General features: G+C 39.5%; 1 protein-coding gene across 1 annotated transcript in view; it reads left to right on the top strand.

Moving 5' to 3' along the window:
* The first annotated feature begins 2076 nt into the window (after window positions 1–2076).
* LOC133460589 (hormone-sensitive lipase-like) overlaps window positions 2077–15981 on the top strand; it is a 28371-nt gene continuing 14466 nt past the window's right edge. The window contains exons 1-3 of the mRNA XM_061741234.1: window positions 2077–2147; window positions 9904–10241; window positions 15324–15608. Of these exons, the coding sequence (XP_061597218.1) occupies window positions 10002–10241; window positions 15324–15608 (525 nt within the window). The 5' untranslated portion in view covers window positions 2077–2147; window positions 9904–10001. The remainder of the gene's footprint in view (window positions 2148–9903; window positions 10242–15323; window positions 15609–15981) is intronic.

Genomic DNA, 15981 nt, shown 5'->3' with positions numbered 1-15981 from the left:
GGCCACCGTGGAAGTAGTACGACACAAAACGAAACAAAAAATGCAACATAACTGTTCCCGTGCCATTGAGGTGCGCACGGTAAATAAAAGCACCTGCATGGACTTGGACAGAGGAACGAGGAGTCCAAGTGCACGCTGCCGCTAAGTCACGCAGAAGTGTTGATTAAACATGCCGTTGGTGCAGTGACCTTTGATACGAGCGCTGACCTGAAGCTCTCAAGCACCTTCAAGTTATCACGACTGTTTCAGAACATCTGCGCAAAGTCGGAGCACCTCCGTAGTGCTGAGTCACTCCGGATAAACAGCACGATGACAGTCTGCAGGTAAAGTACCGAATAAACCATGCAAACAACATCCTAACTTCCTCTACCGACCACTAGGGTCCAGATCCAGACCTGCAGGTCCTCACACAGAGAAGTGGATGATGATGTTGAACTCACTATAAATGTTTTCATCCATCAGCTGAGATCAGATATGTGTGGTGACTGCACTACCGCTATTTCTACACTATTGGAGGATTGAATCCACTGCTTTTAAGGATTGACACGACTACTAACTAGTCCCAAAGTATCTACCAGAATAACCAGCCTCCAACACCCCCCTCCAACTCAGAAAAGGAATGAATAGTAAATGTTACTGATATAAATTGGACTTAATTTGGAGATGAAACCTGAATTTTAAATATTAAAGATTGAAATTACATTATTTACCATTATTGTAATCAGATTACAACGAATATCAGCATCACTGAAATGGACCTGATGCTTAATCAATCAAAATGATATACAAATATTATCCATATATTTATTCAAACAAGGCCGTTATAAACACAAAACTGTAATTAAATACAGACACATGCAGATGCACCAAAACATTAAATCAGATACAAAATACAAATAGTTTACAAAACTGTACATTAATGCTGATCACCATATTCTGTCACCTCCAAACAAGAGCAAATTACATCCATAAATACGCTTCACACCTAAATCTACACTAATAATATGAATAAATGGAGGAGACTCCATCCTTAGTCTAAGAGGAAGGTATGGTAAAAACAAGTATGGTAGTGTATCTATCAATCAATCAACATTTAAATAAGTACTTATAGGAATTATACTGTGAAAGTACTAACATAAATCTGTTTAAAAAGAGATACAAAAAAATATTTATAAACAGGTATATGGAAGAGGAAATGGGTTAACGAGGAGTGTGATAAACAAATAAAATTGTATATTATACTTGCTTAAGATATGTTTAGATATTTATGTGGATATTTATGTAGTATATAATATAGGCCGAGCTGGATAGTTATAATTATGTAATATATATTATATATTTATTATGTTTGTAGCATACATATATTTATAGGGATATTTATGTAGTTTATATAGTATATATTTATATAGATTTATATAATATTTGTATTTTCTATATATTGATATAATATTTATGTAATATTTATATTTTCTATATACTTATATGGATAATTATGTAGTAATAGGCATGTTTACGTAGTATTTATATAGACTATATTTATATGGATATTGTGTAGATATAATAATAGCAATAATGTAAATTCATAGAGTTATAAAGGGGTAGGAGCTAGGAAAAAGTGTATACTTCTTCCTACTCCTTTTTTGAACCTATGTGCATATGAAGATGTTACTGTTTATTTTTATTTTTTATATACATGTTCGAAATAAATTCTTTCATTCAATCATTCATTCATTCATTCTAAAATAGAAGTCAAATTTTTTTACTGTTTATTTTTATTTTTTATATACATGTTCGAGATAAATTATTTCATTCATTCATTCATTCATTCATTCATTCATTCATTCTAAAATAGAAGTCTATTTTTTTACTGTTTATTTTTATTTTTTATATACATGTTCGAAATAAATTCATTCATTCATTTATTCATTCATTCATTCATTCTAAAATAGAAGTCACATTTTTTTATTTGGTTAATTATATTCTAAAAATAACGTAAAAAAACGTGTTTTTTTAGGTAACAGTAACGAGCTTGCTGGGTACATGCCATGATGCCTGGTACATGCGCGCCCCCGCGGACTCTACCCAGCATTCCTCGGGAGCGCGGAGGACAGAAAAAGACGGAGCACCGAGGAAGAGGATGCGGCTGGGTGAGTGAAGCCGCCTTGTGAAGCAAGTACACGCCACAAAAACATTTCATCGGTCGTGTTTTCGCGCATTCGTACCATTTTTTTTCACTCGTAACGTCGGTGCCGTCGCGGGTGCGCGCTCCCGCGACGGCGTGGAACAAACATGTCATCAAAGTTGGTGTCGCGACTGAAGTTGTCACCCGTCGCAAAACTGGTCCCTCTCTTTAAAATCGCCAGCTGCTATTTTTAAAGAGGAAAAAACGTGACTAAAGCGAACTTTTCAGGTGTAGTTCGGCGTCGGTTTGTGATGAAAACCAGTTTCACGGTGTTGTAAACCGGTTTGAAGAGAAATGGAGGGGGATTTCCGTGTCGCTGACAGGTCCGCGTCATTCAACAGCTGATGCCTGAACACGGGGGGGAAACTCGGACAGGAGGAGCTGCAGGTGGAACACAAACAGCTGGGACAGGGACATCTAAATGCCATTTACTGAACAGAGATACTGGTGCTAAAGACTAAGTTGTATATTTAACCATAGAACCGGAACTCGGGTCCAGTGTTTACATCTTTTAAAGCACCAACACATACAGGACTGTCTCAGAAAATTAGAATATTGTGATAAAGTTCTTTATTTTCTGTAATGCAATTTAAAAAAAAAAAAAAAAAAATGTCATACATTCTGGATTCATTATAAATCAACTGAAATATTGCAAGCCTTTTATTATTTTAATATTGCTGATTATGGCTTACAGTTTAAGATTAAGATTCCCAGAATATTTTTAATTTTTTGATGTAGGATATTTGAGTTTTCTTAAACTGTAAGCCATGATCAGCAATATTAAAATAATAAAAGGCTGGCAATACTTCAGTTGATTTGTAATGAATCCAGAATGTATGACATTTTTGCATTACAGAAAATAAAGGACTTTATCACAATATTCAAATTTTCTGAGACAGTCCTGTAAATACCGACCAGTAGTCACCTGTGGAGGATTTTTAGTGCGAAAATTAAATAAATAAATACATAATTAATTAAAATTGCCATTAATTAATTAAAATGGGAATTAAATATATCATTCATTAATTAAATGTATCATTAATTAATTAAATGTATCATTAATTAATTAAATGTGTCATTAATTAATTAAAATTTGAATGAAATATATCATTAATTAATTAAATGTGTCATTAATTAATTAAATTTGGAATGAAATATGTCATTAATTAATTAAAATACAATTCATTTTAAGTAAAAAATATATTTAAAGGGGACCTGTTATGGAATCTAATACCTATTTTAAACAGGCCTTGAATGTCTTAAAAACAAGCTTTTGATTGTTTTTGCTAAATAAATTAAAGAAATTCAGCCTCTAAGCCATGTGTTTATCATCCCATTCTCTAACCTCATTATCTATGCAGGATTCTGAGTGGGTGGGGCTATGATAATGAGGCTCTGTGCTGATTGGCTGCCTGAATGACGCGATACACCGCTACGAAAAAATGGCGGAAGCTCCGGCCGGCAGAGTTAGTTGTGGGTGTGGTTTCACGCATCGCAGGCCAACCTATGTAAATCGCATTTTTGTTACGTAACGAAAGGGAGCAGAATCTGAATGGCTCGTAGAAGCCACATCACACTGGACGGCTCATCCGGGCGGCTGTACAGACACTGCAGAATTTGGTTGCTTTCCTCCTTCTCTGAGTTGGCAGGCTGAGGGGAGACCACTTTGTTAAAGCAAGAGAAAACGTGTTTTTCCTAATAGGTCCCCTTTAAGTAAAAAATATATTTAATTATTTCAGTATTTAATTAATTAATGACACATTTAATTAATGATTTCGTGTTGCGTGTGAATCATGAAATGCCAAACTGTCAGTTTCACTCGTCAAACTCAGTGGGCGGATTCCAAGCACCTCATCGGTTTCCCTGCACATCAAGTCAAGGTGTGGTCGACATCTTGGTGGGAAAGTGCAGAAATAACTCCAACAACTTCAATCAGTTCCTCTGCTTTACTTGCTACATGCTCGGGGTCAGCAGGTCCTGCTTCCACATACTCTGCAAGGTCGAAGATATTGCTCACCAACTCTCTACAAAGTTCACAAAAATCCTCAAAACACACAGCTGCCATGTTTAGAAAGGCTTCCTGTTCTACCTCCAGTTTCAGGGCAGACCAAAGCAGTGGATTCCACTAGATTTGCGTTAGTCCCGCCCACTGAGTTTGACGAGTGAAACTGACAGTTTGACATTTCATGATTCACACACAACACGAAATCATTAATTAAATGTGTCATTAATTAATTAAATACCGAAATAATGAAATATTTTTTTACTTAAAATGAATTGCATTTGAATAAATTAAGGAAATATTTAATTCCAATTATAACACATTTAATAAATGAATTATATATTTCATTCCCATTTTAATTAATTAATGATGTATTTATTTATTTAATTTTGGCACTAAAATACCTCCATAGTCACCACATAAATACATATATATTTATATATATATATTCATATTCATATATACTCAATCACTCACTCACTCACATTCAGAACCACCAACTAACCTGACGTGCTGGTTTTTGCACCATGGGAGATTGTGTCGTATCATACCGGGCGACGCGGCGGCTGAACCGATGACCCGTCCGGGTTGCCGCCCCCCGCTCCGGCAGATCCCCGTGACCCCACACAGGAACTGATAACAGATGGCTCATATCATAAAGTTAACGCGATGAAACTGCGGGTTTCCTTGACAAAGATGTGCAGAGGATTAAAGTAGGTCACATCTGCGGCCGCGCCGAAATGTAAGCTTTATAATCGGCTGACCTTGCACCATGTTGATAGTTTGTCATCTTCAGCACCAGACAATGAAATACTATGTTTACTTTCAGGAATGTGATAACAGGCGTTATCTGAATCATGTTGCTACTGAAATCCTCTTCCTCCTCCTCCCAAGACCCGATGCATCTCGTTTGTTTTGAGTCCTCCTTTAAGCGTAATTAAATCATTGCATAAACAATCCAAGACGTGATGTCCACATACGTGGTCGCCGGGTCTCAGGACGATACGCAAATGTCCAGTTTGTGGACGACTTGGATGAATCTATGGCGTCCCTGAACATTTTTTATGTCGTTATGGTCACATGGGCTCTCATACAGCTCCATCCACATCTGTAACGATCAGCATCCCGAGTTTCCCAAGAATTAAAAAGCCCAACTGAAAGGAACGCCTCATTTTTATTGATTGCATCATTGGCATCAAGTTTGTACGGAAGCGTATTGCAATAATCTGGAAAAAAAAAAGCATTGTTTTTCAGGATAATTCTTTCTGTTTTTTGTGGTATTTTTATTTTATTTTTTGGCCCTGTTGTTTCGGGATAATATCTTCTGTTTTTTGTGGTATTTTATTTATTTTTTTGCCCTGTTTTTCAGGAGAATTTTTTTTTTTAGCCCTGTTTTTCGGGATAATTTTTTCTGTTTTTCGTACTTTTTTTTTTTTTTTTGGCCCTGTTTTTCGGGATAATTTTTTTCTATTTTTCGTGCTACTTAATTTTTTTTTGGCCTGTTTTTTGGGATCATTTTTTCCACCCTGCTTTTAGGCATCATTTTGTCTGCTTTTCGAGGTATTTCTTCGCCCATACGCCACTGAAGGCGATTCTGTCTCCTCAGCTGCACACCGTGCTGATCCAGTACCTTCAGCAATCTCCTGATAGTCTCTTGGGCGCCACAAAGCTGCCTGAATGCATTTCATATGGATTATTTTGTATCCATGGAGGCATATCTGTCCAACACCGAAAAACAGGGTAGAAAAAAAATACCATAAAAAACAAAAAATATTTTATCTGTGCCTCTTATCTCCGTCCAACTGGAGGGGAAGTTTTGGTCGGCTGTTTTTACAACAGCTCAGCACATTACTGAAAGAAAACGACACACTTTGTTGCCCGTTGTAGCAGTTATAATCTATTTATCTCGTACCGGGTCAGCTGATTATGTGGCATGAATTTTAGCAGAGCAGAGCCGCAGATGTGACCTATTTTACACCGTGTGGTGCATCTTTATCAAGGAAAGCCCAGTTTTATGGTTCTAACTGCATGATAGGATTTAGGATAAAACAGTTTGACACTGATAGGCAGGTTTTACTGTTGCATCTATGATATTAGATAATATTAATGAAACAAACGTCTCAGCATCATTAACATCTGAACATGCACGTCCCAATGCCCCTGCGAAGGGAAGACTGTACAGTTTTGGCAGCTTCAGCATGAAGGATTTTTAATTCTGACCTGTGATGTCACACAGGGGGCGGAGCTAATGCAGTATCACTCAAGTCCTGGCAGAAGTGACTCATACCTCATTTTTAGCATACGTGGCGATATTTTTAGCAGTATCGACAGCCTGAAGTCTCAATTAAACTTAGTTTCTTCCATTTATTGTTCAAACAAATTTAGACGTGGGGTTTTAGACGCATCAGTCGTGTTTTCAGACGTGTCAGCAGGAACCAAAGACTCTACGGAGAACTGAACAAGCGTCCCGTGATGTCAACGCCCGGTTTTCTGGAGAAACTGACTCCAGCCAGACCGAGTTAATCCAACAATGGGTTAAAATTGGGCAGAATAAATAAACAACCCTGGAAGTTAGTGTTAAATAAATAATCCCATCCATCATCTTTCCGATGTCAAAACAATAACAGCTATCAATCACTAGCCGTAAACATGACCAGAAACTAACTTTACAAGCGTGTCGAGACTGTTTAAAGGAAAATAAGTTGAATATTTTTCAATAGAAAAGTCACTGGCTTGAGCTTTTGAGTTATTTAAGGTAAAACCGAGGGCTGTAAGGATTTCAGACTTCAGTCATTGACTGGAAAGGACTTTCATTGGAGAATTTAAAAGATATTTACCTTGAAGCCACTGACAATTGAGGTATTTGGTTTAAAATGGCGGTAATTTCTAAAATAAGAATATCACATTTTTGTGAAACCCAATAATATAATAATAAAAAACCTAATTTTACATATACTTGTGGACCAGTGTTTATAAAGTATTGTGGTTCCAAGTAACCAACATGAAGTCTTGTGGTGGTTTTGAATACCCAACAGACTTTATGGGAAAGAAAAAAGAAAACCGAACCGTTTAATGAGCGAGAAGACAAGAACATGTCGTCTCATCTTACCTGAGCAGAGCATCTCTGGAGAAACATGAACCGATGCTCGTCCTCCAGCCGGGTGTAGGTTTACGCCCACAAGAAACGAGAAACTTGCAAAGGAGAGCCACCTTCAAACTTACTAGGATCGTTAAGAAGACACCAGACTGGGTTATTTACCTTGTTTCATCGTCATTGATATTATAAATATTATTAAAGGGGACCTATTATCGCATCTAATCCCTATTTTAAACAGGCCTTGAATGTCTCAAATACAAGCTTTTGATTGTTTTGCTAAATAAATTAGAAATTCAGCCTCTAAACCATGTCTTTATCATCCCATTCTCTAACCTCTTTATCTATGCGGGATTCTGAGTGGGCGGGGAGGCTATGATAATGAGCCACTGTGCTGATTGGCTGCCTGACGCGATGACGCGAATGACGCGATACACCGCTATGAAAAAATGGTGGAAGCTCCGGCCGGCGGAGTTACCGTGTCCTAACACCAAGTCATAACTGCATGCGATGCGAGCGAGCGTTGACGACAAAATCAATTCCATTGCTTTGTTTTCTATTGGACTGTCCTAACTGGCCGCAGCGACGCTGCGCAGCGCGCCGTTTTAAGCTGGCCATTTCCTGCTGCTCGCGTTGAAAGCCGGTTGAAAGCGCTGTAGGAAACTGTCACGGATGAGGAACGGCTGATCCAGTTAGTTGAAATGAGAAGTTATCTCTATGATACCTCCTCAATCACTACAAAAACCTCAATAAAGTGGCAGCTGGCTGGAGGGAGATGGACAGAGAGCCTCCGATGTCACGTAGTGCGATGCGATAGTTGGACGCTCGCATGCAGTTACACGGTTTTATAGTTGTTGGCGTGGTTTGCATTTTGGTTACGTAACGAAAATGCGCAGAATCTGAACGGCTCGTAGAAGTCACATCAGACTGGACGGCTCATCCGGGCGGCTGTACAGACACTGCACTACTGGTTGCTTTGCTCCTTCTCTGAGTTGGCAGGCTGAGGGGAGACCACTTTATATATGTTAAAGCAAGAGAAAACATGTTTTTCATAATAGGTCCCCTTTAAGTTAAATGCTCGGTGTGCAAGGTCGGGGTTTTCTGCGTGAAACTTTTAATCTCTTTAGCCTCTCCCCTGGACTCTCCCCTGGCCTCTCACCTGGCCGGATCAGCATATTGATGTGGTCAGATGTCTAAAATTCGTTGCTCTGATGTCTCGGCTGCTGTCCAGCGGTGGAAAAACACAAACAGCTCGCGTAGAAACGCAACAAAGCCCCCAGTTTCTGGACGGCGTCCTGACTTCAGCCGCCGCTGACAACGAGCTGCACAACGCCTCCAGTGTTTACGCTCAACGCTGCTGCTTTAATCTCGTACATAAAAGCGTATGACTACTGATCACTCAAATCTACTCTCTACGCTGATTTATATTTCTCAGTACAAATTAATCACACGGACATAAAATAATGCCTCTAGTGTGCAAAGGCCTTGATTCATCACACTGAGCAGGACTTGGAGAACTCGCCCTGCAGACCTCACTGGTCATGCTCAATATTAAAGCTCATAACAGCACAATTAGAGGAAGACTGAACAAGGCCGTATTAATCTATTTATAAACGTCCACCAGCAGCAGGTATTGTGGTATTTACGGATCCGTCCTGACCCTGGAGTGTAGAAGAAGAACTGGACAAGCTCCTATGACATCACTCATGGGTGTTCTGAAGAACTCTGTTGAAGCTTTCTCCCTGTTTTTTTTTTTTTTTTGTCTGCATATATATTAATAATTAATTTATTTAATTTTTTTATATTTTTTTATTTATTTTATTTTATTTTTTAAATATTTTTTTTCTTTCTTCCTGTTAATGTGCAGGACACAATGATACGGAAGAGGATTATCGCCACTGAAGAACAAAATATAGCATTCTGAGAAAATTCTGACTTTTACTTAAAAATGAAAAGAAAATCCTCCCTAAAATATTAAGTTTTAAGTTTCTAAAGATCTGGAGGCTGATGCACACCTAAAAAAACTTGAAAAACAGGTGCGTTGGAGTAGGTAGGAGTGAACAAAGGAAAAAAGGGGTCTCCCGGACACTGTCAAGTCACTTGCAAAAGACTTTAATAAAGCAAACAAACAACGTTTCGGTCCACAGGACCTTTCTCAAGCAGAGGGTTTTAAGTTTCTGAAAAAAGTCTGAATTGGGACGATTCCTCGAGGCAGAGAACATTCCTCGATCATTTTTTGTAATCGAATTACTCAAATTATTCAAGGAATCGTTTCAGCCCTATTTTAAACTGTATCACCAGGAGCTTTCTCACATAAATGTCTCCTTTTTTCTGTTTTGTGATCATCCGTCTGCTAAACCCACAGATTTTTCTATACTGAATACGTCGGCACTGTTCTCTAGATTTCTGCTTATTGATGCTTTTTAAAATGAGGTCACGGTTTCATGGCGTCAGCGTTAGTTTCAAAGTTATCCGGGCCGTCTTCGTGCTGCTGTGGAGTTTCAACCCTTGACCGGAGAGATAACAGGACGGCAGTATAATCGCCCCGGCTGTGAGGACTGTTGTGAGTGACGAGGCCGGTGGATCTGTGTGTTTACCCTCCGGATGATTGTGCTTTTCCTTCAGATATGCAGTCGGAGCATCACACGCCTCCGACGGACACAGAGATGCACGCGGAGGAGGTTTAAGCAGCCGCTCTCTCTGCCTCTGTCCCAGCCTCAGACATGGATTACACGGTCGTCTTTGCCGCCTTGGAGCGAGTGTGTGAGGACAACATCTCCGTCTTGAGTGGCCCCTCCGACTCGCCGTATGGCCCGGCCACCGACCGCCTGGTGGCTTGCATGAAGGAGATCCAGGAACACGGCCGAGCCCTGGAGCCGGTAGTGGCCAGCTTCACCGCCGTCTACCACCACTACGACCTCGACGAGCAAACGCCCGGCAACGGCTACCGCACCCTGGTGAAGGTACGTCACACCCCCTCGCTGGATAGATGTGCTTTTACTGTTGGATGCAGGGCTGGGGGTCGATTCAAATGTCAAGAATCGATTTGATTCCGATTCTTAAGATTCAGAATCGATTATCAAGATTTGATTCGATTCCATTCCAATATTGATTTGGGTTAGTGTTATTAAAACTGTTTTTTGAGCTTTTGTATGAATTATATGACTGTGTAGTTATGCAACATATTAATACTAGTATAATATTGATATTCAACAGCAAGTATTGGCAGCTAATGATGCTGTAAGGACCAATCACCTTCCAGAATGCTGATATAACTGCTTTCAGAAACATCATGGGGCAGAATTACCAAACAGATCCAGGGCAGCAAACAGAGGAAGAGTATCAGGGCCAGGCAGGAGAAAAATAAAAATAATATTTTAGAGGAGGAAGTTTTTTTTTCATTATGCACTTCGAGAAAAAAGTCGAAATGTCGAGATAAAAGTCAAAATTTCGTGAATAAAGTTGAAATTTTGACGTTATTCTCGAAATTTCGACTTTATTCACGAAATTTTGACTTTATTCTTGAAATTGTATTTCAACATTCTCGACATTTCGACTTTTTTTTTGAAGAAAAAAAATCTTCCCCTCTCAAATATTTTTTCTCCTGCATGGCCCTAATACTCTTCCGTAGCAAACAGAATGTATGAAATCGATTTTATTTTTTCCCACTATCCATTTTAATTCTTTCCATTTTCGGTCTATTTCAGTTAAAAAATTTTGAGAATTTGGTTTTTAGCATTTTATGCAAATGTAACCCCAAGACAAGATAAAGTAATGAAATATAGACAATTTATGCAATTATAACTTGAGTACAACAATTATAAGTTGTAATGTAATGATGAAAAAAAATGTATCTTGATAGACATACGAATCGATTTTTAGGAATTAATATGAGAATCGATTTAGAATTGGAAAATCGATTTTTTTTTAAACACAGGCCTAGTTTGAAGTCTAAGTTTGAAGGCTTTTATTTTGTAGTTCCGTATTTTAGTTTCAGACCCTTTTCTTCGCTTATATTTGATATTGACGTGATGGTTCCTGGTTACGTAGCCCAGGGTTGCCCGTGGGTGATGAGGCTCAGTAATTATACAGTCCGTGGTTCTGTACTGCTGGAAATGGCCCTGAATGGGACAGGTAAGAGGCCCGTTCAGGGGGGAGGATCATTACCAGGGCAATGGGAATGGCTTGCTGGTCCATGGCTCAATGAAAAAGAGAAAAACGGCTCCTTTCCATTTCCACTAAACCAGGAGTAACTGAACCCGTCTATGCCAGCGCTAGTTTTGAAAGACAATACAGTTTTTTTTTTTTTTTTCTGTGTGTGAAATGCATTTTTATGGCGTGACAATGAGTGGTTATGTGGAAACCGTAAAAATGAAAGGACTCTGTGAGTCATGTGTGTTGGTGCAGTATCTTATCTGACAAACATTGTCCTCAGCTGAGGAAAGAGATCATGTTCTTCTCGAGAGTGATTACAACTAAACTATTACTGTTGTGCAATTCAGTGTTATTTATATAGCATCTATTACAACAGAAGTTGTCTGTAGGTGCTTTCCATAGACCAGAACATGACCTCCTAGCAATTATTATATAAACAACGGCAGGTAAAAACTCCCCGAGTGGGAGAAAAAGCTTAAGCCAAACAGTGGCAAGATTAATCTGCTGTTTAAACTACAAATCCTGATTAAAATAACTCCAACGTTCCTCACAGTTGTACTGGAGGCCGTCGCAACATCATCTAATCCCTTCATGAGGTTTTCGGGACCAAAAATAATAACCTCTGTTTTATCAGAATTTAGTAAAAAAGTTAGTGGACCTCCAGTCCTTGATGTTCCTAAGACATGCCTGAAGTTTAGCTAACGGTTCTGTTTCATCTTCATACACAATACCATTTTATTTTTTATTTATTTTATTTTATTGGCTTTGTCTCAAACACAACAAAGCCCAATCAAATTAAAAGCATCAAAATATTTAAAAAAAGCAAAACAATTTAAAGGTATTGTGACATCATTTTTAACATGCTTTTAACACTATTAAAAGTCTTGGCCAACATCCCTCAAATGTGTCTAAAAGAGTGTAACAAGAAAAACTTCACTCTAGTAATCTATTCCTGGCTTTTTATTACAGTGTTTTTTTGCCCCGTGAAAAACGCTTCCTTTCCCCCCTTTCCTGTCAATCATTGCTCCGCTCCTCCTCCAAACCTCCTCCTCCTCCAGCCATACGCTCACAGCGGCGTCGGAGAGTGCCGAGAGGGACAGGCGAAGCATGCACGGAAAAGCAGGAGGGCGAACCACAGCAAACAATCATAAAAATAAAGGCATGCAAGCAGCACTGTCCCCTTATCTTAAGTCCAGTCAGTGGCCGCGGGTCTTCTTAGCAGTTTTCCTCCGGTGATTAGAACAAAAGAGGCTCTAAACAGCTCCTTGTTAAGCCTCATTTATGGTTCCGCGTTAAATCGATGCAGAGCCTACGCCGTAGGGTTCAGCGTATGGTGCGCGTCGCCGCGTAACCTTACGCCGTAGGCTCTGCGTCGGTGTAACGCGGAACCATAAATCAGCCTTTATGGTGCGCTGGAGAGGAGCGGAGGCAGGGAGCTGGGTGGAGGGGGCGGTGATTTAGCGGATCGTTACGTAACGATCCGCCACCAAACCACATGCGCCGTTTTTGCATAGTTATGTGGAAAATCCCAGAAAGCACACAATACACTGAATGTTAAAAGTTTGTTGTTTTTTGGGTGTAATTGATGTCAAGACACACAACAAAACACAAAAAATCAAGAAAAATGTGTTTTTCATGTCACAATCCCTTTAACAGTCTCATAAAAAATAAAACACACAGCAAAACAATGTGTTCGAGAGGGAACAGGAGGAAGCAGAACGCTTATTTAGTCCTGTCCCTTCCTCACAACACATATCATATATAACCTATAACAATTAAATAAAATTTGAATACAGCTGTGTATCATCAGCATAGCAATGAACATTGATGCCATGGTTCTGGATTATATTTCCTAAGGGCTGCATGTAGAAACTGAACAAGATTGCCCTAGTACTGAACCCTGCGGGACACCGTAGCAGACCCTAGCACTGAACCCTGCAGGACACCATAGCACACCCTAGCACTGAACCCTGTGGGACACCGTAGCAGACCGTCACCTGTTCTGAAGAAACCTCATGTACATCTACAGGGTCAAAAGCAGCACTGAGGTCCAGTATGGACACTGATCCCTTATCTGAGGTCCAGTAGAACCAGTGCTGTATCTGTGTTATGATACATTCTGAACACTGACTGAAAAACCTCAAACAGATCATTTCTATACAAATGGTCACATGACTGCAACAACCTTTTCCAGAATTTTAGATACAAATGGAAGGTTGGAAATTGGTCTATAATTAGCTAAGATGTCTGGGTCAAGAGAAGATTTTTTAAGTAAAGGTTTAATTACTGCAACTTTGAAAACCTATGGTACACATCCTAAGTTCAGGGTTAAGTTGATCTGGTCCAGTATTATTATTATTATTATTATAAACGTGGGTTGCTTTTGTTATTCTGTATCAACGATGAATGAATTGGCTGTTCTAAATTTGCAAATGGCTTTTTTTGTACAGTATATTATTAGGTTATCTTTCCATTCACGATAGGAGTCTACAGACTTACAAGAGAACCACTTCCTTTTCATTTGATGCACTTTTTGTTTCAGCATGCGGATATCTGAATTATACCAGGGAGTTAACGTTGACAATGTTAAATTCAACCGTTATTAAATACTGTTCGGACAGGAGGGAGTATACAAGCGACAATAACACTTTACCGGGTTCTAACCCCGTATGGGAGATCAAGGGTATGATTAAAGCAGTGGGTCGCTTTGTTGGCTTTTTATGGAAGAGAATTAAAAGCTAACTTATGATAAGATCAGCCCTTCATGTGAACGATGCGGTTTAATGAACTGCAACATCTAGAAAAGTGAGATTTTAATCCCTTTTGGCTCCATCACTGCTATATTTTACAGAAAAGCTGCGTATTCGGAGCACTACGAGTTGTCATGGCGATACATGTGATACAATATTTTAATAAAACATCTAACTTTGTTTCCTTTTAAATCTTGAGTGAATTGCACACAGAGCCGCTCGTCAACATCACTCAGGCAGGTACCTGAACGAATGATGTGGAACATTAACAGAAACGTCACCAATGAATAACTGAATGCCGTCACTTAAGACGATTTACGATCTCATTAATGTTACATATTTCTGAAAAGGGTTTAATACTATGAGGGAAAGAACATTTACCTAGATTAGAGCTGCCAACAACGTGGTTCAGGCCCACAACCTTTCAGCACTGAAGCGCCACCAACATTTAGCTTCAGTCTGTCTGTAAACCACCTGCATTAAACAGTCCTGCATAAGTTTCATAAAATAAATATATTTACTTCATTACTGGTCCGGACAGTATGGAAGAGTATTAGGGCCAGGTAGGATAAAAATAAAAATAATATTTTAGAGGAGGAAGATTTTTTTTTCATTATGCATTTTGAGAAAAAAGTCGAAATGTCGAGAAAAAAGTCGAAATGTCGAGATTAATGTTGAAGTACAATTTCGAGAAAAAAGACTAAACTGGTTTAAAGACTAAACCAGAGGAAACAACTTAAACATGGAGATTAAGGATCTTTGCTAGAACATTTCGTCTCGTTTTGGTCAACGAAAATGAAGACACATTTTAGCAGAGTTTTTATTTTGTAATCTACATTTTAGTCTGGTTTTTATTCCTCTACGATATTGCATTATATATTTAATTATCGTTATCGTCACATGACCAGCATTTTCGTTGCGTCTCGTTTTCCTCAGGTGATAAAGGTTCGTTGACGACGATATTTAGTCATATTTTTCGTTGAGGAAAGCAACTTTACTTTCCAGAGACCCAGAACATAATAACATTGTTAATAAGCTGCAATACACTAAAACGGCAAAAAATGACAGCTTTAATAACATGTGAATTACAAAATATTAGATCTGTGATTTGAAATCTCTCCCTTTTTTTTTTTTCTGCAGATCCTTCACTCCTGCCTTCTGTACATCATCCACAAGGGCCGCTACGTGGCCTCCAACTACAGCGGGGCCTTCTTCCGGGCCGAGCACAATGCCTCGGAGCTGGAGGCGTACTGCGGCGCCCTGTGCCAGCTGAGGGCCATGCTGCACCTGGCCCAGGGGCTCCTCGGCAGCAACGAGCACGGCCAGCTGTTCGCCATGCAGGACGGCGAGCTGAGCCACAGGTTCGTGCAGGAGTACAACTCCATGCACAAGGCCTGCTTCTACGGCCGCTGCCTGGGCTTCCAGGTGAGGTTCCCCACAGCGCTTCACCGTCACATTAGGCGAGCATTTATCCTTCGTTAGTTGTAAAGATGCACTGATCGATTGGCTCAATAATGGCCCTATCGGTTTTGATCGGCGTTCTCAAAATAATAGTTCAAAGCGGGCCGATCCGATGACGTTTACAACAACAAACCGCCGCCAGCACGTACTTTCCCAAACCTCAGATCGAGGTTTCTCAAGGGGGCGTGGCCAGCGTCGCCGGTATGGGAGTTTTACAATGTCAGAATAGGACAACAAATTTGCAGTTTACAAGGTGTTTCCAAAGGAGATTCCCCCGAGGATGAATGTTATAAAAGAATTTCAACACAACGAAGCTGATAAGACATTTGAAAGTTTC

This window comes from Cololabis saira, chromosome 15, assembly GCF_033807715.1.
Source record: "Cololabis saira isolate AMF1-May2022 chromosome 15, fColSai1.1, whole genome shotgun sequence".
NCBI lineage: Eukaryota > Metazoa > Chordata > Actinopteri > Beloniformes > Belonidae > Cololabis > Cololabis saira.
Note: the sequence above shows the minus strand (reverse complement) of the source record. Positions and strands in the feature narration are given on the sequence as shown.